The following is a 27,794-nucleotide window of genomic DNA, read 5'->3' on the forward strand; positions in this document are numbered from 1 at the left end:
TAGTGATGGAATAGCCCTTTAAAATAATTGTTTGGGTTTATCTAGCACTCAGTTGTAGCAATATCTACCTCTAAAAATAGGCAGGCCTCTGTGTAATGAGCCTCATAGTATAAACAAGTCATATCTTGAATGACTGTTGTTACTTTTGGGATGTCCAAGACAGATGCCTTTGGGGGTTTTGCCAAATGTTCTAACCTTTTTTTTTCCTCTGCAGTGAACTATGTTTCTTGGCCCTTAGTCCATGCAGTTGTATGCACTGACCAGAGGCAAGGCTCAGTAACCCTCGCTGTTCAGGGCTGGCACAGCTGCACAGAAAAGCTTCCCAAGGATGAGCAGTCCTGGTTTTCCCATGAAATCCATGCCCAGGTGGAGGATGGCTAGCAGTGGGCTCTGCCAGGTGACTGCATCACCCTGCTCTGGGACACTGCCCATCATGAATTCAGCACAGAGCCCCGTTCATCTGTGCTCTGACTCCTCAGTTTTCTGTGAGGCAGAGACAGAGCAGCTCAGGTGTGATCCTAATTGTGCTGTTCCTTCCTGGGATGCCTTCCAGGTGTCCCAGGGTGCAGCTGTGTGAGCACACCGTTCTTGCTTTCAGGAAGTAGGAGCGAGGGTGGCACGAGGAGTGTTCTCACATTTTGCTGGGTGCTTTATCAGAGCCCAGCCTCTCACGTGCAGGTGCTTTTTGGGGTTTGTTTTCAGCAGGCAGCATGCTGGCTGAGGCTGCTCTGTGTTGCTGACATTCAAGAGCACTGGCTCCTCAGCTCGAGAGAGAAAAAATAGTCACCTTTTTCAGCAGGAGGAGTGCTTGCTCTGTGTTTTCTGAGAAGGTACCATTGTGCTCAGTGTTGGAAACAGGAGTGTCTTCATAGCTTTGATCACACTGCTCACAGACCCCAACCCACTTGGATACTGCCCCCAGTTATCTAGATTTATCTGCTCAGTTGGAAGCTGAGTGCCCTTTTGTGGGCTGTGTTTTGGGAATGGAAATGCAGTTCCATAAGCCCTCACTGGCAGGCCTCTGGCTTGCTATGAGCACAAAGGTCTTCTGGAGAACTTTTAACTAAATGGGACTTTTTTCTCTTTTAAAAGCCACACATGTTCTGGTTTGAGCTAGTAAAGCCTAAATGGCTGGGCTTACTAATTCACACAGTTTGGGACTGGGACCAGGTGAGGCTCTACCATTCCCTAGCAAACTCATGCCTACACTTGGCAAACCCCAGACTGCTGCCTGTAGTTGTTCCCAGGCTCCCAGTCAGAGATTCTGCCTGGGGGATGGCCAACACTGCTGTGAGAGAGCCCTGGGACAGACCATGAGTGTGCCATGCCCTCTCAGCAGTCAGTGTTGTCAGTGCCACCTGTGCCCTGAGGAGGTTTTGGGCATGGCAGTGCTGGTTGCGTTTCAGGTGGGGAATATTTCTCTGGCTGCAAGGGCTGGGCTGGGTGTTGGTGCCAGAGGAGTTTCAGGTGAGGCTGAAATGGGTTGTCCCCAGGTGCTTGCAGTGAGTGCCTTGTTAGGCTCTTGCATTTGAAATCAGGAACCTGAGGGTCTTTGCTTGGATGTCTGGGGATGTCTGGTCTGATGAAGAGAGCCCAGAGTTCTTGCTATTGCTGCAGCTTTTGGAGCTGGTAGGTGCTTGGCACGTTTGAAACTCAAGCCATCCGGCTGCTGCAGTGTGGATTTCAGCTGATGTTTAAGTACTGAAGATTGAAACTGTATGTTTGGGCTGTATTTATCAGTGGATGCTGTTATTTATGTATCGTGGTTTGAAAGGAAATACCTTTATAGTAGAAATGCTGCCTGACCAAAGGAAAAAAAAAGCCCAAAAAAAAAAACCCCTTGGTGAAATGATTATGTAAGCAAGTGAAATGGCATTCTAAAGCAAAAGTTTCTTTCCTGTTTGGAGACAGCGTGGCTGGGTTTTTTTCTCTTTCCTGCTGTTTAACATTTTTTAAATCCTTTTAGTGAATGTTTTTTGTATGGTAGGTATGAGAAATAGTTGTTTTTGCAATTTAAGTCCTTAAAGAGGTCATCAGCAGGCTGCCAGATATGAGTATTTGGGGCTGTAGCTGACCAAAGCAGCAGCACATGAGTCCATTTAAGTAATAATTAAGGTAAAAAAAACCCAAAGAAACTCGTCTAACTGCTATTACTGTGGGAGCTCAGAGGATGCTCAGTACAGTCATCCTCTTAAGAATGTCTGGTCACAGAGGGATTCAGGATCTTTTCCTGTTCTCTGCCTGTGGGTCAGCTGTGGTGTGTGTCTGTCCCCAAGCCAAGGGAATCCATCTCCTCCACAAAAGCTGCCGGGGTTACCTTGAGCTTCTGTTCCCAGCAGGAGCGCAGGGCTGAGTCAGTGCTGCCTGCCCAGGGCTGTGACTCAGTGCTGTCCCCTCCAGTGCACTGCCAGGCTGTGCCTGGAACCTCATTGCCGAGCTCTCCTCTGTGAGTATCACCTGCTCACAGGGGTTTGGGAATGTCTGACTGCTTTTCTGAGCTGTGTGTGTTGGTGGAAGTTGGTTCTTATTGAGCTTTTTTTTCTGTGTGATCCTGAGCATCCGTGCAAGTGTCAGGGAGCTCTGAAACAAGAAGCTTCTCTTGTGTGCAGTATTATCATTTCATCTTTGTGGGTAGTGTTCCTTCTTTACACTTCATTTTAACTTACTTATTTTTAAAATTTTGTTTAAAGCTTTATGTGCTTGAAGAGGAAGGGTGCTTTGTTTTTCTTTTGGAGAAATGTCTTCCCTGGTGCTCCAGGGTTAGGTCTCTTTGTGGTAGACAGCTGTCTGTGCTTCTAACTCAGAATTGCTTCATAAAAAATGTCTTTAGTGGGATCTCTGGCTGTCTTCCTGTGCTTCAAAGCTCAATTTCCCATTGCCTGGCATCACACTGTTAGTGCCCTTGAATGAAATTGGTCAACACCTTGAAAAGTCCATCAGATTTGTAAAGAGAATGGATTTGTCACAGGTAAATACTGAGTTGTGTGAGCACAAGAATCTGTGAGTAAGGAAATCTCAGATGAGTGCTCTGCTGAAAGAAAAGCTGTTGCTGGAGTGCAAATATTATTGGACATCAGAGGAGCTCTGTGGTAGTGAGACAAACAGGAAATCAAGTTTCATAAGCAGTTCCAGTAAAAGGTAGGTCCTTATTTTCCTAAGTATCCCTTGTTTTCCTTTGTGAAAGCAGAGAGGAGTGATCTAAGGAGCAGTCTTGCATCACCATAGGTGATGGAAGAAAACAAAAGGTTTGGGTACAGTCCCTCACCCTGCCCCCGGGGGCTGAAGCACGAGGGAGACAGCAACGATTTTAAACTTCGCTGTAAAGGCTCTTGCAGTTGTTTGGAGTAATGTCCTTTTATAGGTGTAGGAAAGCACTGGGGTCAGGATTTTTCCATGCAGAGTGCTTTTGGCAGAGATGCAAAAGGAAGGGCTGCTCAGCAGATTGCAGAGGAATTTTTGGGTTTAGTTAATTTACAGAGATTTTAACAGAATGGACTTCTTGGACCTAGGTAAGGTAAACAGTATCCTGAGTATCCTCATTTGGAGAAAACATGTGAGGAATATACCATATTTTGAATTTAAAGTAGAAATATTCCTCTGTTGGGGGTGAGTTTGGTGCTGCATGGCAGAAGGTACTTTCTGATTACTTTGCTTCCTGGTGCTTTTTTTATTATGGTACTTTTAAGTTGCATAAACAATTTTATGATGGGCCTTGGGTAAAATTATGTGCGAGTACTATACCAATGTCCATTTGTCTTTGTTCCAAACTCAATTTGCCAGTGGCTCCTCCTTTCTGCTATTAGTTTTGTCATATTAATGCTGAAGAGAGATGAACTGTTGAAAATTTGATCAAAAAGAGATAAGCATGTATGCTAAACACTAGTTTCTTTCATTTGTCATGTGTAATGTCAATATGCAGTTTTTACATAGGAATTGTGAGGCAGCCTCAACCAGGAGGATTTTTTTTCTCATTTAGTCTGTGTAGGTTTTGAGTTTTGCAGAGATAGTTAATACTTGTCTCTGTCGTTCTGAAGGCTTCTCCTGAAGGTGTTCAGTCTGTCTAAAATGAAGTTAATTTTGATTTAGGTTGATTTACTCAGCTCTTCAACTTTATTAGCAAATGAGCCTTAAACTTAAGGTTTCACTGCCTTTTTCCTTGCTTAGTTATGCTCTAGTGTTTGTACATGATCTCCTGGAAAACTATTAGAGGGGAGAAATACCTTTGACTTTGTTTAGATCCAAGTTTTATAAAACCTTGTTGACAGAGGCCATTGTGTATCAGAATGTGATTTAATTTTTCACCTCAAACACTGAGCACAGATACTGAGTACTTAATAAAACAACTCTAAAACTCTGTAGATGGCTCCCAGTAAGAACACAGTAGGATCTCTAATTAAAACATTCTGATCAAAACTGGACTAAGATAACGCATTTGAATGCTGCTTTTGGCCTTAGAATTGCCATGTTTTTCACAGCTGAAGGATCAGTGCTGGTATATTTAAATATCTGAAAAATGAGAAGAATTAATATAAGCCGATGGCTGAACTGTGCTTTGTTTGGGAGAAACTTGTAATAAAGCTGGGTCTGTGAGGGAACCAGGCTTATAGCCCTCCTCCACTGCCCAGGTTTTAAAGCTTGCTCTTGATATGCATGAGTAGATCATTCTGGGAGATCAAAGGAGGAGGAGATAACTTCTTTTGTTGGGTGCTTACTCACTTTTATAACCCTGATAGCCTTTGGTCAAGTTTACACCTGGAAGGCACTTTATAGTATGGGTATTTCCCACTGTATGGAAATTACCAAGGTGTATTAAGTAGGGAGAGATCCCCTTTGCCATAGCTTCTGAATCTGGAACACAAATAGTGGTTTTCTCCCTTAAATTTTGGTAGCTTTGGTAGCTAAAACTTGTGAGCTGATTGAGCAGCACCTTTTGGATGCTGGCTCTGTGCAGGTTTGCAGCCCCTTGGACCTGTTGCCTGTGGAGTCTGCACGAAGTCTGGGTGTTGTTCACAGGTGTGGAGTCACAGGCAGCTGCAGAATCCTTGTTCTCTGTTAAACCAGAGTCATCTTTTCCAGCTGGACTAGAGCATGTTCCTGTTTTTTTTGGTTTTTTTTTACCTGTAAGCTTTTCAGAGCAGCTGTGTGGCACGATGCTTGTATTTTCTCAGCCGTGGTGGCTTTGATGTCTTCTCTGGGGCTGCAGCCCCTCTCTTGGTTTAGAAGCATTTCTACAGCCAGCAAAACCACCCTTGCAGTGCTGGCAGCAGATAGGCTTTCCTGGGATTTACTGTGTATTATACAGACCTTCTTGTAGTGATATTTTTACAGATGCTTTTTGTCTCCCGCCGCTCACCAGTGCCAAGTGGTGTTCTGCCGTTTGATGTCATGTGATACTGTGTTTTGATAACAAAGAGGAGCTGGAAATTAATGCTTAACTCAAACCAGTGATCCTGGCAGTTGTGGCTTGGGTGTGTATGCCAGTGTTTTAATTGGAGTTGGGAACATGCTTCTGAGTCTACACAAACATGTAGATGTGGCACACAGGGGCATAGCTTAGTGGTGGACCTGGTTAGGCTCAATGGTCTTTGAGGGCTTTTCCAAACTTGATAATTCCATGATTCTGTGACAATTCTGCATGTCTCCACCTCTGTGCTTGAGGTGGGACAGCTTGCCCAGGCTCCCTTTGGAGGAGGGTGAGTGCAGAGATGAGCTCTAGGGGCATGTCCACTGTCTCCAAGTTTGTGATTGGATTGTGCTTCTGTTGCTAATGACTGTTCAGAGTTTGATTAATAAGAAGCTAAATCGGGACCTTTCACTGAATTAGCAGCTCTCAAGAACATGAGACAGAAAAGCACAGCTGATGCAAGCCAAAGCAGCAGGGTCTGCTTGGGAGAGTGTGCCTGTGCTTTTGGCAAAGTACTGCCAAAGGGGTGCAGTCTCCCAGAAAATCTTTTGTGAAAGTGGAGAAAATCCTGTCTTCACTCCATAATCTACCATCCATGCTGGGATTGGTGGGAGCTCAAGCCCAGTAGCTTCCCCCCTCTATTTCACGAGGACTGTCAGGTCCTTCCATCAAATCTGCAAAATCTGGTTTTTCTCGTGTCTTTGAAACTCTTGCAAAAATCTGTTACGTTAAATGCAACTCTGCTGTTCACCACGAGGATGATAATGAGTTGGGCAAGCTTCCCAACTGGGGGAAAGGGTGCATTAGTCTGGAAACCTTTGGGTAGTTTGTCTCTGTTTGATGCTTTTGTATCCAAGTTGATTTTGCCAGACCTCAGTGCTGACAAATATGGATAACGAGGGATAATGAGTACTACTGTAGCTCTGTCGGGTTTTTTTTTCCCTGGTGCAGCTTAGTTTATCTTCTTTTATCCCTGAAAGCTATTCTTAGTAAGTGGTTGTTTTTCTTGAATTAAACGAGTGAATAATCACTATTTCATTCACTGTCCTTACATATGTTTAAATATAGTATTAACCTAATCTTCTTATATGCTTTTCCTTCTGCTGCTCCTGAGTTCCTAAAGGAATCAGGTTCACTATTAGTAAGATCTATGAATGAACTTGCCTGGAAATGAAATAGTTCTTTTGAGCTTTGGCTTGTGTTTATTGCCAAGATGGTAATTTATTCATATATTTGGACAGCAGCATCGTTCCTCATGCACATAACTTCTGTGCTGTCAAGAGAACTTTTTCTGCCTACAAATTCCTCAGATACAGTCTGTGAGAGGTTTTTGTTTTTTTTCTTTTCCCCTGCTTGGAAGGGAGAGCGACTGTTTGGTGTCATACCTTTGGTTTTCCATTTGAGAAAGGAAGGAGGGAGGGAGCTCTCCGTGGTACCGAGCGGGGCCGCCGGGCTGCGGGCGCTTGTGCCGCTGGCAGGGAGGGAGGGAGGGAGAGGCTCGTCCTGCCCTCCTGCTCCTGCCACATCCCGCTTACATAACACACTGTACAAAGTATATTCCATAGGTTTTTAAAATATTATTGTATTGGATGGATATAAATAAACAACTTCAGTAAATATAGCTAGTGTTCCTATAACTCTGTACTATTTTTTCTCTCATCACTGTGTTTCACATCACGATGGCTAGCTGGCTTTTTCTTGCAGCCCAGATAATACCCAGGGCTACTGGGTAGTATTCCCAACCCCACTGCTTATTTTCCATCTCCCTTGGCCTCCTTGTATGCTTTTTCTCAGACAGAAGCTCAGTCAGGTTTCAGTCAGCAGGTCAGCTGAAGGTGGGCAATGACTCCTTTGGGGCCAGTTGCCCAGCCTGGATGTCAACACCCCCAGCTTCTCTCAGCATCTGGGGTGCCCTTGCTGGCTTTCAGCCTTTTTCAAGTTCAGGGTTCACAGAATAGCCAGTGTTGGGAGGATCCCACAAGGATTATTGAGTCCATCTCCTGTCCCTGCACAGGACAACCCCAAGAAGAGCTGGGGCTTGTTCTCCTTTCAATGTGTTCTTTCTTCAGTCCTTTGTTCAATAGGTTTACTTTCTTTTAAAGTTTGCTTTCCAGACTTAAGCAAGGTTCCCCAGTGGCTGTGAGAACATTTTCTAAGTAACTGCTCTTGATGGCTTTCAGTGAGTATGGAAGGAACTAGAAGTACATTTGATTATTGCAATAAAAGCTCTGTTGAGGAATATGGCTATTGACTGTGGCTTTCTTGCCAGAGCATCACCTGATCTGTAGGACAGCTTAGCTGAAGCAGGCTGCTTTTAAAGCTGAAGAGAAATAGCCAATATTCTCAAGGTCATAGCTTTTAGAATGCTGTGGTAGAAAGTAGGGAAAGAATTTTTCTGCTGGTAGCTTTCAGTGCAGCAGAGCTCCTCAGCATTATTTATGGCTTTGGCTTCGGTATTTTTGCATCTCCCTGGATCACAGACCTTCCTTTGCTGTTTTCTGGTGTTTTCTTGCCTAGTTTTGGTATGTTGCTGTAGTTCAAATTGGACATAAATTGTAAAAATACAAAATAATACAAAACTGTATTAATGGGTATTTTTACATCCAGTGGTACTTAAAATGCATCCAAAGACCTCTTGCTCCAGCAGTTGTCCTGGCAGCATTGCTAGTGAATAGTACTTTAATATGTGTGCAGTGGGGTAGTTTTGAATAAATGGCTTTTGGATCTATCTTAGGAGGCTGCTGATGTTCTTATTGCAGGATTTCACCTCCCAGAGCTAAGACTGGGTTTCTTGTAAAGTGCATGTTCACAGTGCATAGGTTATCCTTGAGAGAACAGCCAACTCCCTGCATTTCTGAATCAGTAGCTGCTTCCTTACTTCACAGAAAATGCATACAGTATGTGCATATATTAAAAATACATGCATATGTATAATATTTTATCTTCAGTACTTTGTCCAGAATACAAACTTCAGTCTAAAAATAACTGCAGTAAAAGGTCACTAAAGTAGGTTCATAATCCAAATTCCACTCAACATGGAGTTTTTTTGGCACGTGAACTGATAGGCTCTTTGCTTCTGTGGCTGAGATCTCTTAAGTATTCTTGATGGCATTAAATGGCTCTTTCTCTCTGTGGTTTTGTTCTCCTGAACCTGAAGGAAATGTTCTGTCTTGAGTTATTTGCTCCCCTGGGTTTGTGTGCCAGGGGAACGGGGGTTTCCCATCCTCTTACCTGGAGCAGGTGCATCACAGGCTGTGCAGAAGCAGTGCTGGTCTCCTTGGTCATCTGCTGCTCTTTTAAAATCTTGGGCATTTCTCTGGTGGTGCCATCCTTGGACCTTATACCTGTGCTGCTGTAGGTGTTGGGAGCAGCAGAGACAGAGGGAGGATGTGGTGGTGCTGGTCCAGGTGTGTGTGTGCCCTGTGAGATGGGGTATGGCAGCAGCATCTTGGGTGGATCCACTTTTGCCTGGAAATACAGCTGAGCAGGGAAGACACAACTTCTCTGGTGTCCAGCAAAATTCCAGGCAAGTGATTTCTTCAGTCCTTCACCCATGTCCCAGGTGAAGGCTGGTGTCTCTTGGATTTGTCATCCTTCCTCTGCAGCTCCTGGCTGCTTGGTGGTGGCTGCTGCCTGGCTGTGGCACATGTGGGAGGCTGGCAGCTCTGCCCTTCTCCTGGGGCCACCCAGATGTGCTTTCTGAGGGCTGTAGAAGGATAAATGTGCTAGGGGCGACTCCAGTGTTACTTGCTCTGCCAACATTTGCAGCATGTATCGATTCTGCCTGAAAAGCATGGAGTGTTTCTTGCCTTTGATTCTCTACAGTGCTCCCTTCCAGGACTGATAATTGTTTCCCTTTTCTCCTGTATTTGTACAGTCAGACTCTGATTTGTTCTTCTTGACTGAGCAGCTCTTTAGGGTACTTCTCTCAAGCTCCCTGTGCCATGTACCACCCTTTGTTTGCCTTCTGCTTTGATGTGATGCTGATTTGCAAGGGCTAGCAAAGTTGGGCAGGGTCATGTATGCAAAGATTGCCCAGAGAAGCTGTGGCTGCCCCATCCCTGGATGTGTTCAAGGCCAGGTTGGACAGGGCTTGGAGCAACCTGGCGTAGTCAAGATGTTTGATTTGGAATGAGATGAGCTGTAAGGTTAAGGTCCCTTCCAGCCCAAACCAGGCTGAGATTCTATGGTCTGGAACTCTCATCACTTATTCATTAATTTTTCCTCTCTAAGTATTTTCAGGTTTGTCATGCTGGGAGACTCTTTGGGGCTATTTTGTGTAAATAATTTAGTAGATAAAATAGGTGTAAATATTTCAACTCCTATTTGTTTCCTTTGGCTATCAGGAACAACTTTAATACTCAGCTTTTCAGGTAACCATAACATCATTTGTTATTTATCAATTTTTATCTGAACTCAAAAAGGCTAATGAAAATTAATGTATGAGTTACCTCCCAACATCTCAGCCCTTGGGGGGAATACATCAGAACTATCTGATGTAGTCTTGAGTCTTGATACATTCCAAGTTTTGATCAAGTTGCCCTCTGGTGTGGTTTTAGTTCAAGGGGGACCTTATTGCTCCCTGCAACTCCCTCACAGTAGTTGTAGCCAGGTAGGGATAGATCTCTTCTCTCAGACAGCAGGTGACAGGACCAGAGGAAATGGCCTCAAGTTGTGCCAGAGCATGTTTAGATTGAGTAGTAGGAAACATTTCTTCACTGGAAGGGTGGCCTGGCACTGGCACAGGCTGCCCAGGGCAGTGGTGCAGTCACCATCCCTGGAAGTGCTCAGGAGGTGTAGATGTGGCACCTGGGACCATGATTCAGTTGTGAACATGGAGGTTGTGTCTTCAGAGCTGGGCTCAATGATCTTAGAGGCATTTTCCAACTTCAGTGCTTCTATGATTCCATGTGTGAGTAACATCGACCACAGGTCCTGAGCATGCTGGTCATGCCAGCATCTTCCCTCTCTCTCGCTTTCCTCCTGCCTTACCCAAAATCTTCTGGGTGTTTTCCTTGCTTGTCTTGTCAAACTCTGGGATATATTAGAGTTTCTTGAATATGAAGGTGCTAAGTCCCATTTCTGCACAACGTGGCTGAAAAATGTCTAATATTCTGTGATGGCAAACACTCTGCCCACACACCCGAGCGGTGATGGCACTCAGATTTTACACCACAAGTGTGGTTGGTGGTGGGTTTTTTTTGTTTTGTTTTGGGTTTTTTTTTTTGTTTTTATTTTTTTCTTTCTTTAACATAAAGTAACCTGTTGTTGAGTAACTCAAGGAACTGCTCAGGAAGGAGCAGTTTGAGGCAGTCTTTTGCTAGAGAGATCCCTGACAGCCAGTTGCAGCCCAGATCCTGAGGAAAGCTTCCAGGATCTCAGAAGACTGGCGGGAAGTCAAGGTGCGTCAGAAGTTAGCTTGAAGTTCTTCAAATCTGCTCATATTTTAGTAGGAGAAAAGCAGAAATGTGACTGTAAAAGTGAAATGTAACAGCTTCCTATTCTTAGAAGTCCTGCAGCTTGTTCTTCCTAAAACCTTGCAGGGATGAGACAGATATCAAAATCCCAGAAGTCACTACTATGGAGGTGCAGACTGTCAGTGAGACTGGAGTCACAAACATGGGGTGCTTCTAGTTTAGCTTGCTGCTGCCATGCTCCCTCTGGGACAGCCTCAGAGTGGGCCTCTGTGGAGAAGAAAACTCAGTTCAAGATGCAGCCACTGATATTTTGGCCTCCTGGTGCACTGGGCCACTTGGTGTCTTTCTTGTCCAATGTGGTGGGGTGAGAGCCACCATGTGCCCAGAGTCCTTGCTGTGGTCTGATCCCATCCCTGCATCTCTCCTCTGCAGTCTCCAACTCTGCCCAGAGCACAAAATGAATGTCCATAGAGAAGCAGCAAGAAAACAACTGACCTGGAAATATGTTTTCCAGCTAACCCAATCCTTTGTTGGGAAAACAGCGTGATTCAGATTTTATTCACAGTCTTTTAAATTCCCTGTACATGGAGTTCCTGTAAGGTGCAAGTTAAAGCTCAAGGAATAAAGAGCTCTAAAGCTATTCCATGTGCCTTGCATAACATTTATTGTAAAAATAATACTAAGCCTGGTAAAAAGGCTGTTGGTGGGTGCACTTGTGCAATCCATTATTTCTCCCCCCCGGTGTAGTTTGTGCTTTCTGGCATTTTGTGCACAGCAGATGCAGTTTGTGCTCTATCTCCCATGGGGAAGCTGTTGGTGAGCTGCAGGCTGCTGGAGAATGGGAGCCAAAGGATACATCCACAATTCCCCCTCTGTCTTCATGGGACTTCACCTGGAGTGCTGTGCCCAGGTTTGGGCTCCTCAGCACAAGAAAGACATGGGCCAGTTAGAGTGGGTCCAGAGGAGGCCCTGAAGGTGCTCCAAGGGCTGGAGCCCCTCTGCTCTGGAGCCAGGCTGGGAGAGCTGGGCTGTTCACCCAGAGAGGAGAAGGCTCTGGGGACCTTAGAGGCCCTTCCAGTGCATAAAGGGGCTCCAGGAGAGCTGGAGAGGGACTTGAGGCAAGGGCCTGGAGTGAAGGAGAAGGGGGAATGGCTTCCCATTGACAAAGGGCAGCATTAGGTGGGATATTGGGGAGAAGTTTTTGGCTCTGAGGGTGGAGAGGCCCCTGACACAGGTTGCCTAGAGAAGCTGGGCAAGTTATTTACACCATCCCTGGAAGTGTCCAAGGGCAGGTTGGACAGAACTTGGAACAACCTGGGATAGTGGAAGGTGTCCCTGCCCTGGAAGATGTCCCCTACTGGTGGCAGGGGCTGGGACAGGATGGTCTTGAAGGTCCCTTCCAACCCAAACCATTCTGAGACTGTATGAAATGTGCACAATCAGTGGCTGTGTTAAGCCTTGTTTCCAGCTTGTACATTTTACCTTGGCAAACTCTTTTTACTGAAGTTGCAGCACCCTCTTCTACAGTTCTATCTTCATCTCAGGGCAATACTGCAGTCAAGTTGCCTCTGGTCAACAAAACTGAAGAAATGTGTTGTCTGGGCTGCATAAGATCTTTTTTCCTGCAGTGATTTGGGTGTGGATATGTCTTTGCCTCTTGGATCTTTTCCAGGGGGGTTGGTTTAAATCTCTGTCATGTCACTTGTCTTCTGTCAGGTGCTGAAAGGTAACATTTGGCCCCTCTCAGTCCTGCTTTTAAATCCAGGAATAAATGACATTGGTTCTTGGGGTTGTAGGCATGGTCTGGGAGCTCCCAGTGAAGGGTCTATCACTTTAGGCATGGCTTAATATGCACACTTCATCCCACCATTCCCAGTCTGTCTCCCAGCTTTGTCAGCAATCTCTTGTCACACCAGGAGGCTGGAGGCAGTGGCACAGCCATCCCAACCTGCTTTAAAAGCAGAGGTCTGGGAATAAAGTGCCTTTTTCTGGCCCTCCTGAAGCAATAAACTTTATTTAAGGGCTGTGGAGAGTGACTTCCCAGGTACCAGCCAGAGAAGATACTCACACATCCTCAGTGCACAACATGATCTCCTGGGTTTGAGCACTGTTAAACTGAGTGATCATTATTTGGCATCTTTTATTAAACATTGATTTCTGAGGCATTTTTCTGAAGACTAATGCTAAGTACAAAGTGTTCACATGCATCTAATCTTTGCCCTAGGACTGAAAACAATCAAATCTGCCTTGTTGTGAAGGCTGGAAAATATTGCTGCTGTTCAAAGGAAGAAAGATTTGCATTCCTCTAGTAGGTGCTGCACATATGTAGAACAAGCTTGAAGGAAGTTTTACAGGTATTCTTTTCTGAATGTGTTAATCTCAAAACCCTGGTTGATCACTGTAGTGTTGAGAAGAGCTTTCAGCAGTTCTATCAAGTTGGAGCAGCAACATCTGCTCCAAAGTGAGGCATCTTCCAGGGTCAGAATTGGTCAGTGTGGTGGGATGGGTGGGTTGTCCTGTCTCTGCTGCTCCTGTAGCCTAAATTCTTGTCCACAATTTGTCTGTAGTAAAAAATAAGTTATTTTTCTTTTTTAGCTGTTGTCTAAAAACTATTAATACCAAACAGAGAAATTACAACTGATTTCTTAAATTCTGTTGCCTTTTAAAAGCTGCTGCTTAGTCTGGAGGTTGCACTGTTGGACTGTTACAGTTTGACTAATGTTTAAAGCAGCTAAATGAGTAATGTAAATATTTAAACACTAACTATAGTGAAAACATCAACAACAAGATTAAAGCCTAAGCTCCCCTGAAGACATTTATGGTAATTTTGTTCATGTTAATGATTCCTTTGGCTTCAATCACCTTCTCTTCTAAGGTAACTGCTCTTATCCATGGGATGATCCTGTGAAAAGAGGAGTGGCATTAAAACCATTAGTTTTGAAATAATGTTGTTGCAGTATCAAAATTCATTATTGAGGCTTTAGGATGCCAAATGTACCAGTACACTAGTGAATATGATTTTTCAAATATAGGAGATGGGAAAATTCCAAGTTAGAAGTGGAGAGTTTCTTGCTGATACAATGCAAATATGTGAAATTATTTTTGGTGAGAGAATGTTTGAAAAATACTTTACTATGTTTCTTCCTTAACATTTTTTGGAGAATTGTGTGTTTTAGAATAAATGATGAACATACTTTTGTTTGTTTGCTGCAGTAAAAGCTTGGATAATACTTGATGGAGTAGCATTCTCTTTATTTTTTCCATGGATTCCTGTTGCTTAATAGCTGCTGAATTTTCATAGCTTTTGAAGTGTCAGTGAACTTTGTTTCAGTGTCTTGTGTACCTGTTTGTAAGTTCCAAAAGAGTTTGTTTTATATCAAGGGAAGGAGAAGCATTTGACAGCTTGTATTGTGTATAAACTGTACTTCTTTTTCCAATTGCAGCATATATGTCCTTTTTTTCCCTAAACTTTTTTTTTCATTGTATTGCTCAGTTGCTAGTCTTTCTTAGTTTACTTTAGAATTTTAAATGAGCAGTTCAAAAGGGCTGTAGGGAGTGTGGGTTGGATTTGGGGTATTATTTCTTTGATTCAGACTGATAAACTGAAGTAAGTACATCATAGATGTCAAATTGTTTCTTCATCTTCAGATGGAAAATGTTTTGGGAGGAAAACCCAGTTCTGTAGTTGTGCTGTTGAACTGTGTTTATAGTTTATGATGGAGACTCGTGCCTTGGTGTATGAAAAAACATGTGACAGTCACAGAATATCCTGACTTGGAAGGGACCCACAAGGATCTTGGAGTCTGACCCCTGGCCCTGCACAGGACACCCCAAAAATCCCACCCTGTGCCTGAGAACACTGTCCAAACACTTCTTAACCTCATGGCTTTTACTGGAGCCTCACACTATTGTTTTCTGGGATCAGGAACAAAATCTTGAAGGCATCTCCTCCTCACATTCCCTGAGTGACTTTTACACAGGCAGATAGTGATGGGGAAAAGGGGAATGGTTTTAAACTAAGAGAACAGAGTTTTAGATTAGGTGTTAGGGGGAAATTCTTCTCTGTGAGGGTGGGGAGGTCCTGGCACAGAGAAGCTGTGGCTGCCCCATCGCTGGGAGTGTCCAAGGCCAGGTTAGATGTGGCTTGGAGCAGCCTGGGCTCGTGGAAGGTGTCCCTGCCCATGGCGTGGCCCTTCCAACCCAAACTGTTGTACACTGGATTTAAGGTACCTGTGGTTTTTGTCATGCATCAGCAGTTGAGATGCCTCAACAGATTACTGTTCTTTTTCAACGTGTGAGGAGTAAAATAAATAGGAAAGTAAATACATCAAGATTGCAAGTGGTGGTTTTTTAATCCTGACCCTTGGGCTAAGTGATGAGTGCCTTCAGGTTGTTGCCTTGTGTTTGGGTGGTTTTTGCAGGTTTATGTCTTGAAGTGGTACCTCAGATGTCTGTTTTGATTCTCATTGCATTGAAATATTTTCAGCTGATATTTAAAAAGTTAGTGTTTGAAAATATTCCTAAATGGCCAACATGTTTTGTTCTTCAGATGATTTTCAAGTATCCTTTGCTGCCTTGGGGGAAATCATGAGCATGTTTCTGAACTTTTCAGGGTAAATTAACTCGCTAGTAAGGGACAAAGAATTGGTTTATTGAGTTTTTTGCAAGGTAGCAATATGGAGATGCTGTGGCTAAGTGCTGAGCTCCTAGAGGAGCCCCTTCTGGCAGGCTCTCCATGCAGAAGGTGTTGGGGAAGCAGCTCATGACTTGAACAAGCCCCAAAATTGAGCAAGCCCCAAGCCAGATAGGACATGCTGGAGCTCAGAGCTTTGTTCCTGGATTTTATAACATAGTGGTATTTCCCTTTCTTTGCTGTTTGGAGTTTTTACTGGTTTAAGGTGTTACAAGTCTGCTTTTCCTCCACCTGTCTTTACTGCTCACAGTATAACAAAAAGAATTCCTAGTTCTTACCCCTGGCTGGTTCTTTGTCTGTAAAATTCACTGCACATGTCAGTATGTAATGACTTTTGGTGTACTCAGTGGTAAACTTAGTCTCAATTTTCATGGACTGTTTTTAGTTTGTTAGGGAGTTACTGACTGCAGTAATGTTGTGTATAAGGAAGATAATGTGAAATCTCAATTAACTCAAGAATATACTAATATAAAAAACTATTAGCTGTGTGTTTTCTCAGGATTAATTGTAACTTTAAGCAATGCTCACATAGGAAGAGAATTATCAAAACCTTGTTTTTAAACCACATTTTTGGTTTTTGTTGCTCCAAATACATTTTCACATCACACTTAATTTATAGCTCATGTTCCAAGAGTTTGGAAGTTTTTATTGTGAATATGGGAACACTAGGTTGGGACTTTGACTCTGAACTCAGTTTTCTGGGCATTTTTCTTGCTTTATGCTAAGAGTTAGGTAGTGTTTACATTTATATTTTTATTTTTATTGGAAAATGCCACTATGAAGTGTTGAAATTGAAGTGTCTTAAAAGCTGGGATCAAATCAATGCAATATGCTACTTTATGGACTTTAAATATTATGTCAGATCCCTTTTTGACCAAACTAGTTTAAGAGGTGTGTTGTGTAGCTGTGCTCTGTGTAACTTGAATTCAGTGCAGGTTTCTGCAGGGTACCAGCACCCTCTCGTGGGCTGTGTGATTGTGATTTTGGAACTGGTTTAGAATAGTCTTAGCTTCACACTGCTATGGCCCCATCAGTATTTTTTTTAGAATTAGGAGGTTGTCTGTTAAATGAAAGCTGTCTGTTCCTGATCCAACAGCTGCGCTTATTCATGGAAATAAAATTGCTCACAGCATCCCTGTTAGCCTGTATCCTCCTTAGAATCAGAATCACAAAATAATTTGGGTTGGAAGATTACCTAAGAATGTGGGGGGGGGTGTGTTTTACCCTACATCTGCCAGTTGTTTTCCACCCCACTGCTGGTAGTTGAGGGATTTTCTTTTTTTTTTGCAGGGAATGCAGTCTGATGTCAGTGGGATCAAGAAAGTGGTGTTTGGAAAGGGGGTTGTTGTATGAGGGGCCTTTTATATGGATTAAAATCACTCCCTAAAAATAAGAACCGAAGATCTAAATTTAAAAAAAACCTAAGAAGATGAGAACTATGGATTTGGTTTCAGGATAAGTTGGCTGTGATAGCACAGATGTTTATTTTGGTTTTACACCATTATTTACCACATTTTTGCTGACTCTCTCTCCTGCAAGGTGCAGATAATGCAGATTGGGTTCTGCTACACAACTGTTTGTACCTTAGGGATGTTTTTTCTGACCCCCAGAATTAGGCATCTTTGAGTCTTGATTTATTTTTTTCTTTTTCCAACCAGGAAAGTCCAGAATGGTCAGGGGTTACAGAAGACTTGGCTCTGGGAGTGTGTATCTGTAGTATGGACTATTTATTTTTAGAGAATCAGAAATGTGTCCCTTTTTAAGGTCAGGAGTTGCTATTTGTAATGCACAAATTGTTAAAGAACCAAGCAATTGACTGGATGTCTTCTTCTTGCAGGTTGCAGAATCAGCATGTGTCTCCAATAGTTAAAAAGGTAAGCACACTGCATTTGCAAACATGGAGCAGGATTCTCTGTTTTCTAATTGATGCATTTGCCTCATAACTTGGAGGAGGAGAAACTTCATTTTAATGTATTTGAACACTTGTTTAGTACTTTCTTGTTTTATCTATAACTTTTATTTGTGTTTGGACTCCAAATCCTTTCACAATTATTGGATCAGCAGCTTGAAAATAGACAGGATATTGGTTTGCAAGTTGATATTACAAATATTTAGTTACCCTTCTGGCTGCAAATTTGTATCCAATGAATATTAATTATTAAAGTATTTGTTTATTAAAGTAAATAGGTAGAGCTGGCATGTAGGACTTGAGAGTTTTCAGAGTGTTTGAGCAAAGTTTAAGAACTGGTTTTGGTGGGAAAAGAGGAAATAAGCCCAAATTGTAAGTGTATCTCCTAATCCCAAACATCAGTCTACCTCTATGGCTGGGTTTTTGTTTTCCTTTTATGAAACAAAAAAATATCTGAGTCTCTTTTGACCTCCTTTAAAACTATTTTAGATTTTTCTTCCAATTAGTTATTTTCCTTAGCACTGGGTAGCTGTATCAATTATGTTTTAAATGATGTTGAAAATATTGATATTACTTACTGGGAGGTCCAGGCTGCTCAGTTTTTCTCTCTGAATAGCTACCACTTGGCAGCACATCATAAATACATTTCTGACAGTTACAGGTACTTGAGGAGTCCTTCAAAAAAAAAAGTTAAAAATGAGACATTCAGTCCTAACAGTAACCTGGTAAGAAGGAATAAATCTGCAAATTTCTGAAGTTATTTCTAATTGGGAGCAGAGCTCTAAACTTCCTTGGTTGAGGGATCAATAGATGCAACCCCAATTATTTCTGTAACAGTAGATGGTGCTGTTGGAATGGATTTGATCACCTGAGGAATAGACTCCAAGCTGACCAGTAAGCTCCAGTATGAGGTTTTTATCAGAGCTCTCAGAGTTCCCAGTATGCAGCCAGCAGCTCTGGATCTGGAATTTGCTGTGCAGAGCAGCTTTTCAGGCTGTACTTTAGCTCCTACTAATTCTAGCAGCTGATGCTAATTTATATTATTTCATGCTGAAGTACACAAAGCTAAAAGGAAAACTGCTGTTGGCCTGTAACATTGTCCTTGTACTTGAAAATACCCAGCTTGCTTGTGGGAGCAAAAAAATATGAAAAATCTTGAGAAGCACTTAAAAAATACAGTGTATGAGTATTTCTTCAAAGAGTACGTAAAGTAAGCTGATAATGGGGGCCAAATCTATAAGTAAATGAGAGTTTCAAGGATGTTTTGGTGCATGGAGATTTTCATGTGATACCTGTTTAAAAATTTATCTCCTGGTAGGTGATGTGTATAAATATACTGTATATCTATGTAAAATAGGGGCTGCAGCATGGCCTCGAGCCTCCTGCTGCCAAGGAACCTGATGGGATGGGACTGCAGATGCCACAGCTGCAGGGTCACTAAGCTGGGCTCCCAAATCCTTCATCACAAAACTCCATCTAGCACAAGTCATAAATCCATGGAATAATGGATTTGTTCCACTGGGCTGGATGGCAGAGAGGAGAATTGAGGAGATGCTGAAGTTTTCCATCAATCTTGCTGTGTTGCTTCTGATCTTACCTGAGTTAGTTTATCTTTGGGATTTGGCTGGAATATGCTCGAGTTGTTCAGTGTCTCTGCACTCCTGGTTCAGGGATGAAGGTGAAATGGGAGTATTGGAGATGGGTAGGTCCCAAATTCCACCAGGGAACTGCTTTTTCTTTGGAGAGAAGGCAGCCCTTGCACTTGGTTTTTCAACCTGTTCTTATCTAATTGTATAGACATTATAAGATATTTAAGGATATTGAGTATTTAACTTCATGCATATTACAGATTTGTTATTACAGGGTAGTTCAGCCTGGAGAAGAGAAGTCTCTGGGAGACCTCATTGTGAACTTCCAGAAGAGCTTATAAAAAGAGGAAGAGTTACTTTTCATGTGGGCAGATAGTGATAAAAGAGGAGGAAATAGTTTTAAAATAGAAGAGGATAGATTTAGATTAGAAGTTAAAGGGAATTTTTTTTCTGTGAGGGTGGTGAGGCCCAGAGAAGCTGTGGCTGCCCCATCAGTGGAATTGTTGAAGAGCAAGTTGAACAGGGCTTGGAGCAACCTGGGATAGTGGAAGATGTCCCTGCCCATGGCAGGAGCTGGAAAGAGGTGAACTTCAAGGTCCCTTCCAGCTCAAACCACTGGTCTGTGATTTGGTTCTGTGATATTTTTTATTTCCTGAAACTGTTGCTAATGTTACCCCTACAGCAGGTCACCAAGTTTCTCTCCCATGGGCACTGTGTATGTTCTTTAGACAATAATCAAATTTTAGAGACCTTTTTCTCTCTCCAAAGCTGTCATCCTTCAAGGCCTTGTCCTAGGTCTCCTTGCTGAGTGTCATACCCCAGAGTCACTGCCTTGAGGAGCAGGGGTTGGTAGAGTTAGGAGCTGCTTTGGGGAGGAGAGCTACAAAGGTGACCTGAAGAAGTCTCTTTTCAGTCTTTACACCAAATTTTGTGATTCAAATCTCTGACAAGTTAGGACAGATAAAGTAATTATTAAAAGCAAAATCACTTTTGACTTCATATAGCTAATGCAGGATTTCTTCCCCCAGAAGGAAGGAGAAATACACATTTCTATGCATCTCAATCTTTGCTGTGCTGAGAACAAGGTGGTAAAAGTTTGAGCAGCTGAAGGAATTATGGTAAAAGGCTCAGTAGTTGCACAGGCTGTTCTTTGCATGTTACAAATTGTGCTGTTTTCTCAAAGGTGGAAAATGAGTTCTCCTTCCCCCCAAGGGGTGTTTTTTCCCTTTGTCTCTTTGTCAGTGTTGCTGTTCCTTCAGAACTGTGTAGGTGTAGATACCTCACTCTCCATGTCCTTTGTCTCTCACACAGCTCATTGTGCATTGAAATGTGAAACTGGGCCTGAAACTGTTCATTAGCATGCAGAAACAGTTAATTAGCACACCAAGTTAGGCACAGCACTAGTTTTGGGAGTTGCTCTTTGATAGGATTCATTTCTTCCTGAGCTTCTTGGTGGTGAATATGTGACTGTGGCATGGCCATTGCATTGGTGGCTTGTTCCTCCATGGTTAGTTCTTCTTTCTAAATTCTGCATAAACCAAGTTCAAATGATCCTGTTGCTCTTTCTTCATTCTCACAATGAGTAGTAGTGTCTAATAACATGGATGCTGAAGTAGAACTTCAGTTCCTTTGAAGTGGGGAAGTTGGAAGCTTTCAGTGCTTAGGCTTCAGACAGAAATCATTACAGTCACTCAGTCTGTGCTTTCCATCACAGTCTGGAGATGTAAAAGCTGTTATCTGGGATCTGGGAATGAGTGCCAGCAGGTAGAGCTCCCTGTTAGCACATCAGCCCAGTTCCAGAGCTGGAGCATGTTGGGCTTGGTTAGTGAAGTACTCCTACTAAGATGCCAGTGGCAATGTTTTTCAAAAAATGCCAGCCTGGATAGTTGTCAAAATATGATGGTGCATGTAAGTCATGTACCAGAGATCATCTAGATTCAGTTATGTGCTGTGTTCCTGATGTACTGAGAAATAAAGGTCTGAGAGCAGCTGGAGGTGTCTGGTCAGAGAAGTCTCATCACTGCAGTAACAGACTGGAGCTTGCCCCTGCAGGCATTCCCTGCTGCAAAGTGCTTTTTGTCCTGTGAGGTTTAATCTGAGGGCAGGATTAAAGGGTAGCTGCAACCCTCAGCCTGTGCCAATGATCTACATATCCTAAAATATCCTCAAATAATCTAAATATCTCAAATATATAAAAAATATCAAATAATCTAAATATCCTAATATATCCTCTACATATCCATAAAATGCCCTCAGCCTGTGCTGCTGATGCTGTAGGGTCTATAGGATCAACATATCTTTGTTGGTCACTCAAATGGGGAAACAGGATGATTATCCCATAAATGTGACATGTTACTTTTTAGTTTATGAAAAAGCTGGAAAATACTACAGGTGGTGTTGACAGTGGGAGGCCTCTTGGTCAGGCCTGACAGAAACTCTTGTATGGAAAATCTGTGACTCAAGTATATTTGAGATTGGCATATGTATTCCTGCTATTTCCAGCTGCATTCTGTGCCTTTTGAGGCAGTGTATGAAATGGGAACCTGAGAAACCTGAGAGTTCTAAAGGATGCTGAAAGCATCTTGTTTCATGCACTAGGCTGTACAAATATTTCCTTGCTTAATGTCTCTCCTCATTTCTGAGCTACAAGACTCAAGAGTTGCCCTCCTTTATTAATAACAAAATAAAATTATTGTGCCTTTCCACACCTAGGAGTAAGGATGCCTTTGATCTAGTCCTTCTCAGAGAACTGTCCTTCCTTGCCCCTTCTGTGTGACAAAGGGTTGATTGTCACTCGTGCCTCTGGCAGTGGGTGAGGGTGAGCTGCATCCTCTGCTCATCGTTGTTCACTGGGCTGTGCATCAGTGCACTCCAGGCTTCCAGGGGCTGGGAGAGGAGCCCAGGGATAACCCTCCTGTTGGGAATAGCTTGCTGGTGTTTTGGGAGGGGTAGAGGGGTGGCACAGGTGCCAGGGGGTGCATGGCATCACATCAAGCCATGGCTCTGTGCATGGGCAACCTCTGCAGCGTGGCCCGAGTGCACTGGAAGCGCAGGAGGATGAAGAGATCTGAGAGGAAAGGTAGGGCTTTAATTGCTGCATTGAAATGCTGGAACAAAGGAGGTGGTGGTGGTGGTAGTCTAAGTGTACTTTTCAGGTGAGGTTTGAATCTCTTTGCTAGCTTGCACTTTGGATTCATAAGAAAGCCAGTTTGTTGGTAATACTTTGAGCAAGATCTATTTCCCAATGCTTTATTTCATTTGACTCTCAAAGTTTGGAAGGAGAGGACTTTTGAACAAATATGGAACTTGCTAAAACTGCAGCTTTCTGACTTAGGCTGTTTTCTAACAGTTCTGTGTCATCTCTCAGGTTAATGGGATTTTTTCCATATATGCCATTTGCTGAATGTAAAGTGTTGTTAGTTGCGAAATTTCCCTTTCAAGACATATTTAGGGTTTTTCTCAGTAATGAGAATAAACCAAGATTACTCTTAAGGTCTTTCACAACTGTTTTTTGCATGCAGTCAATACCTAGATATTCAGACAGAAGAAAACCAGGTTATCTCTAAGTTCTCATGTACTGTGTACTTGCTATAGCTAACATTTACCTAAAAATCTCTCAAGTAGTTCTTGTGGAAATAAAGGCAAATTCTGTTGTGTTTGCTGCTGCATTTTTAAGTACTTCTGATGTTCTTTCTATCTTTGGAAATAGTCTACAGGAATGAAAGACTGTAAAACCAGGAGAGGATTAAAAGTTTACATTTTCCTGGCTCCACTTAAATTAGCATACATGTAGATACTGTTTTCCTGTTTGATATGGCTGGCTTTTAATGCATCTATGAAAAGAAAGGTTTTTGTAGTTCAGAACATTTCAGGATGTGCTACTATGCAGATTGCCTTGGCTTCAGTGAGTGAATTTAGGTAAGTGTTGGGTGGAGGTTTGTTGCTCTGTGTTATGAACAAAAAACTTCCCTCTGCTACACCAGCATAGTGCACTCAAACCCTCAATTTATTTTATCAGTATACCTGGGAGAAAACAGTCCCTGTAGTCATGGAGCTGCCTTCTGCCACAGCCCCATTCCACACAGAACCTGCTGTAAATACACTGACCCAAATCACTTTGTATTTATGGCACTGATTCCTTATTGCTGTTCTTGAAAGCTTTGGTAATCTCTGAACAGCAATGAAGCTTTTTCCTTTACTCTTACTTTTTATTCCCCAACAAAATTTTTTTGCACTGCTGAGTGTTACTGTAGTTGTGTCCCTTATCCCATAGCAGGATTTTAGGAGTGAAACTCAGGAGTTTATCATACATACCTTGGTGTCCAAGCTTCAGTGAAGTCCTTTTGGAAGGTGTCCTTGCTCAGATGCCACTGACCATTACCCAACCTCATGATGTGTCTTTGTGTCTGTAGCACCTGAGATGTTCCTGGATGTCACTTACTAAATGGGTTATTTGCAGGCAGTGAATGTGTTTATTTATGCAGTTTTGCTGCTTGAATAAAAGTTTGGAAGGTCCAAGAAGGCAGAAATGCTGTTCCTTTTTCAAAGTGAAATGATAACTGAATCACTAATGACTGCAGAATAATCAAGCATGCCTTGGCAAGAGAGGAAGCTTTTTTTGTAATGAGCAGCCTGGGCTCAGAGTCCATTTGGTGAAAACATCTCCCCTGTCTTTCTGAGGGCATACATAGGTCCTACTTTATATGGAAGGACTTTGAAAAACCTTTTTTCTTATTATCAAATCCTCTACCTTTGAGAGCCAGGTTGAAAAAAAGAAAACCCATGGATTACAGTGGGAGGAAGTTTGGAAGATAGATGTGTATACAGAGTACTGAGTTCATTCTCTCTGCCCAGCTCAGGACTGTCCCCTACACATTATTCACAGAATTGTAGAAAGTTAGGGATTGGAGTGAACCTTACAGATCATGCAGTCCCAACTGTGGGCAGGGACTCCTCCCACACCAGGTTGCTCAAGGTCTTATCCAGCCTGGCTTTGAACAGTGCTGGGGTTGGGACATCCACAACATTTCATACTCTTTAAATAACTGATTCATTCTCTTCCAAGTGTTTTTGATTTGAAGTGGGTGGTTGTTAGAAATTAATTGTACTGGAAATCAGTTACTTGTATCAAGCACACACAGTCTTGTAGTGCTTAGAGTGAGGGAGGCTTAGCTTTGGGAAGTGGTGGAATCACCATCCCTGGAACTGCTCAGGAAACAAATAGATATGGCATTTCATGCTTGGGTTCAGTGGCCATGCTCATATTCAGACTTGATTTTGAAGGTCTTGAAGTTAGTGCTTCTTTGACTCTTATGCTCTTTCCCAGAGTGATGTGCTGGTGCAGTTGTGGGGACTGCAGGGAGGAGCTGGCTGCTGCTAACTGGACTCCTGCATTTTTTATAAAGAAAGGATTAGAGAAAAAAGGTGATCATTCTTTATATGCCAAGAGTAGTCTTAACTCATAAACACACGTGGTTAAAGCTTAAAACAGAGTGTTAGTGTCATTTGGCTGCAGCAGCAGTGTAGGACTGCATCTCTTAGGTGCCTTAAGGCTCTTCTGTCAACTGTCCTTGGCTGTTTATCTTCCTCGGTGCTTTCAGAATCTGTTTCAGCACAGTTACTGAAATGATTAAAAACAAACAAACAAAAAAGCAAGTAGAATTTCTGTTTGCCTCTGCTTTTACCAGACAGGAGCTTGCCTTTTCTTTCCTTCAGGCTGTGGGTGAGGTGCTGAGCCCAGGCTGGTAACCCAGCTCCTCAGGAGGGTTTATGCATGGTGTGGAAGTGTGGGGCAGCTCTTCAGCCTTTTTCACTCCTAGTTTGGCTCAGGGAGCTCACTGATCTCCTTGCCAGAAGTTAAACCAGGAATTTGTCAAGTCCTTAGTGCTTGAGTACAAAGTGGTGCTGCAGGAGTAACTGGAGCCAGTGCAATGTGCTAATTGAGGTGATAATTATTTACAAGTCCTGTTGATTACAGTCAACTAATTTCCTCTTGTTACAGTGGAGTGTGCTGATGTTGTGTAATGCAAACGGTCTCAGGGGTTATAAATAGATGGGGTGACATCAGGTGTGTGTTCAGTCCCTAGTGGGGTTCCACAGGGCTCTGTCCTTGTCCCTGTGCTCTTCAACACCTTCATAAACAGCCTGGAGGCAGGAATCAAAGGAATACCAAATAAGTTTGCTGCCAATACTAAATTGGAAGGAGCTGTTGACGCCCTCGAGGGCAGAGAGCCCTATAGGGAGACCTTGATGAATTTTAGGGCTAGGCAGTCCCCATCCACAGGAAGTTCAATACCAAGGGGGGAAGTGCTGGATTCTGAGTGTGTATAGACCAGGCTGTGAGAGGAAGGAGAGGCTGGAGAGCAGTGCTGTGGAAAGGGACCTGTGGGGTCCTGTTTGATGGCAAGTTGAGCGGGAGTCAGCAGTTCCTTGGCAGCCAGGAGGGACATCAGGCACAGCATCCCCAGCTGGGCAAGGGAGAAGATTGTCCCACTTGGCTCTGGACTGGCACGGCCTCACCTTGAGTCCCAGGGACAGGTTTGAGCACTACAATGTAACAAAGACATGAAGTTATTAGAGATTGTCTGAAGAAAGTGAAGAGTCTGGAGGGGAAGCCATAGGAGGAGCAGCTGAGAGCACCTGGCTGTTCAGCCACTGTGAGGAGACCTCATTGTGGTCTTCATCATCCCACTCTGGCCTTTGGCAGATTGGGGCTGCATCTTTCAGTCACTGATGAGCATCTCAGTTTTAGGAGGGATCAGTTGGGTAAATCCAGTTTTGGTCAGGATTTACCTAAACAGCCCAGTGCTAAGCCAGGGCCTGGGCTGCTACTTTTAAAGGATCTTTCAACTTATTGTTAATAAGTTTGAAACCTAATAAGTTGGTACCTTAAAGCCTGAATATCCCCCTCCCTGTTTTCCAGACAGAAGCCGTCTCCGCCAGCCAAGAAACCAGCAAAGATATTTCACAATGGATGTAGACGATGAAGAAAACATGAGTAAGATGTGTTTATTTATATTGTAATAAACTCACTAATAGTGTCTGAAAGTAATTTTTTTCTCCCAAGCACAGGGGCAACTGCAAAGAAATGAAGATATTTTAAAATGCAGTGAAGAAGAGTGAATTGGAGCTTTTGCATTAACAGTGTTTTTAATATGCTAATATAATTATACCTTCTGTATTATACCTCATACCTTATTTTTTTCCTACAGCAGCTGAATAATCAAAATATTTCCCTGTCTTGAACCAGCAATGAATAAGGGAGGGATAATATCAGTAGTGCCCATGCCAAGGGTAAAGTACCAGTAAGGAGTGAGGGGTAAGGTGAGGGGGATGGAGTTTCAAGAGTACAATATAAAGGAGGGAGAGCAGAAAAGGAGAAAGAAAGAAAAAGCAGAGGAGGAGCTGGAAAAGCTCTCTGCAGGTCTCACATGAGCTGATGATTCTCTTTAGATGGTGATTGTCCCAACCCTGAGCTACTGAATTATTGAAGTGATTTTAAAGCACAAAAATAGTCAAATAAAGTGATCATCTTGCTGTGTACTTGATGCAGCCAAGTGTGTGAGACTGCTAACTGTGGGGTATAATTAAGATCCAATAACTTAGGAGAAAAGTATTTTCCTTGAACCTTTCTAAAATATTTTTACTGTTATTTGCTTTTCAGCTGTCTCCTTTTTTTCCGTGACTCAGAGAATTGTTCTGCTGCTGCTGTGCTGTGCCTGACTATAAATAATTGTACATGATGTTATAACAAATGTGCTTCTTTTTCCCCCAAGTGGCAGTGGCTAAAGAGTGCATCTGGCAAAGGTGACAAAGCCCAGCCCTGGCTTTGGAGCAGAAGAGTTGCAGCTCAGTCTGGAGGAGTTACAGAACAATTTTAGAGGGAGATGAGGAAGTTAGATCATTGTGTTAAAATAAACCAATCAAACCCAAAACAAACATCCTCTCCCCAAAAAACCCAAAACCAAAGTGAAAAATATTACCTGAAATAGAATTAATCTTTTTTTCTGTAGTTAAACAGTGAACTCAACTGCAATATGCTTGGTATAATTTTCTTTTCCCTGATAGATAAGAAATTACTTCACATGGATATTTTAACTGCTTCTAAAGGTGCCTTCCCTACTGAGGCCTTCAAAAAGTGTAATTGGATAATTCTTATAATTTTTTTTGATAAAACATCCCTTTTCTCAATAATGGTATAGCTGAGCATGAATAGAAGGTGCCTTCCTGAGCTGGAGAGATACAATCTCTTTATAAGGGCAGTCTTTCATTCTGTGTGATTAAGAAAAACACTAAATTTTTGTCTGCTTCTGGGTTTTTTTGTGTGTTAGTGCATCGATATGGGAAGCCATTCAAGGAATTTGTTATTTTGTCAGGAGCTTGGCTCCATGGAATTGTTTAGGGAATGCATTTGTATGACTTCAGTTTTGAGATGTCAGAACCTTTGCTGAGCCCAGTGCCTATGAAGGGCAAGACAACCTTCCTTTGTGTGCCCACACAAACATCATGAATTTGAAATGTTAAATCATCTGATTTGGGGGGTTCAGAAATCAAAGTTTAAATTCTTAAGTTCTTTGCTTTGATTTGTGCAGAGATATATTTTTTAACTGTTTATCTTTCTTTACTTTTATATCTCTTATAATTGTGAAGTGGCATGTTAGAAGTTGCCTGTTAAATTTTTTATTATTTTATGTAACTGCTTTTGGGGAAAGGTTTTTGAAGGAAAGGAAGGTGGGCTATGCAGTCTTTGTAGCCTGTGGTTGCATAACAAGAATTCCTCTGC

General features: G+C 42.7%; 1 protein-coding gene across 3 annotated transcripts in view; it reads left to right on the plus strand.

Moving 5' to 3' along the window:
* ADARB1 (adenosine deaminase RNA specific B1) overlaps positions 1–27,794 on the plus strand; it is an 80,408-nt gene that overhangs the window by 13,808 nt on the left and 38,806 nt on the right. For 2 of the 3 annotated variants that reach the window (XR_011680322.1, XM_071434436.1), the window contains exons 2-3: positions 17,352–17,388; positions 25,935–26,009. Coding sequence is in view for 2 of the 3 variants with exons in the window: in XM_071434436.1 (XP_071290537.1) it covers positions 25,982–26,009 (28 nt within the window). In the remaining variant the exon portion in view is untranslated. Of the gene's footprint in view, positions 1–13,092; positions 13,176–17,351; positions 17,389–25,934; positions 26,010–27,794 lie in introns of those variants that run through there. The other variant, XM_071434435.1, reaches the window with a different exon arrangement.

Source organism: Agelaius tricolor, unplaced genomic scaffold (assembly GCF_023055355.1).
Source record: "Agelaius tricolor isolate 1412-34295 unplaced genomic scaffold, bAgeTri1.0.p SCAF_10, whole genome shotgun sequence".
In the NCBI taxonomy this organism is placed as follows: Eukaryota; Metazoa; Chordata; class Aves; order Passeriformes; family Icteridae; genus Agelaius; species Agelaius tricolor.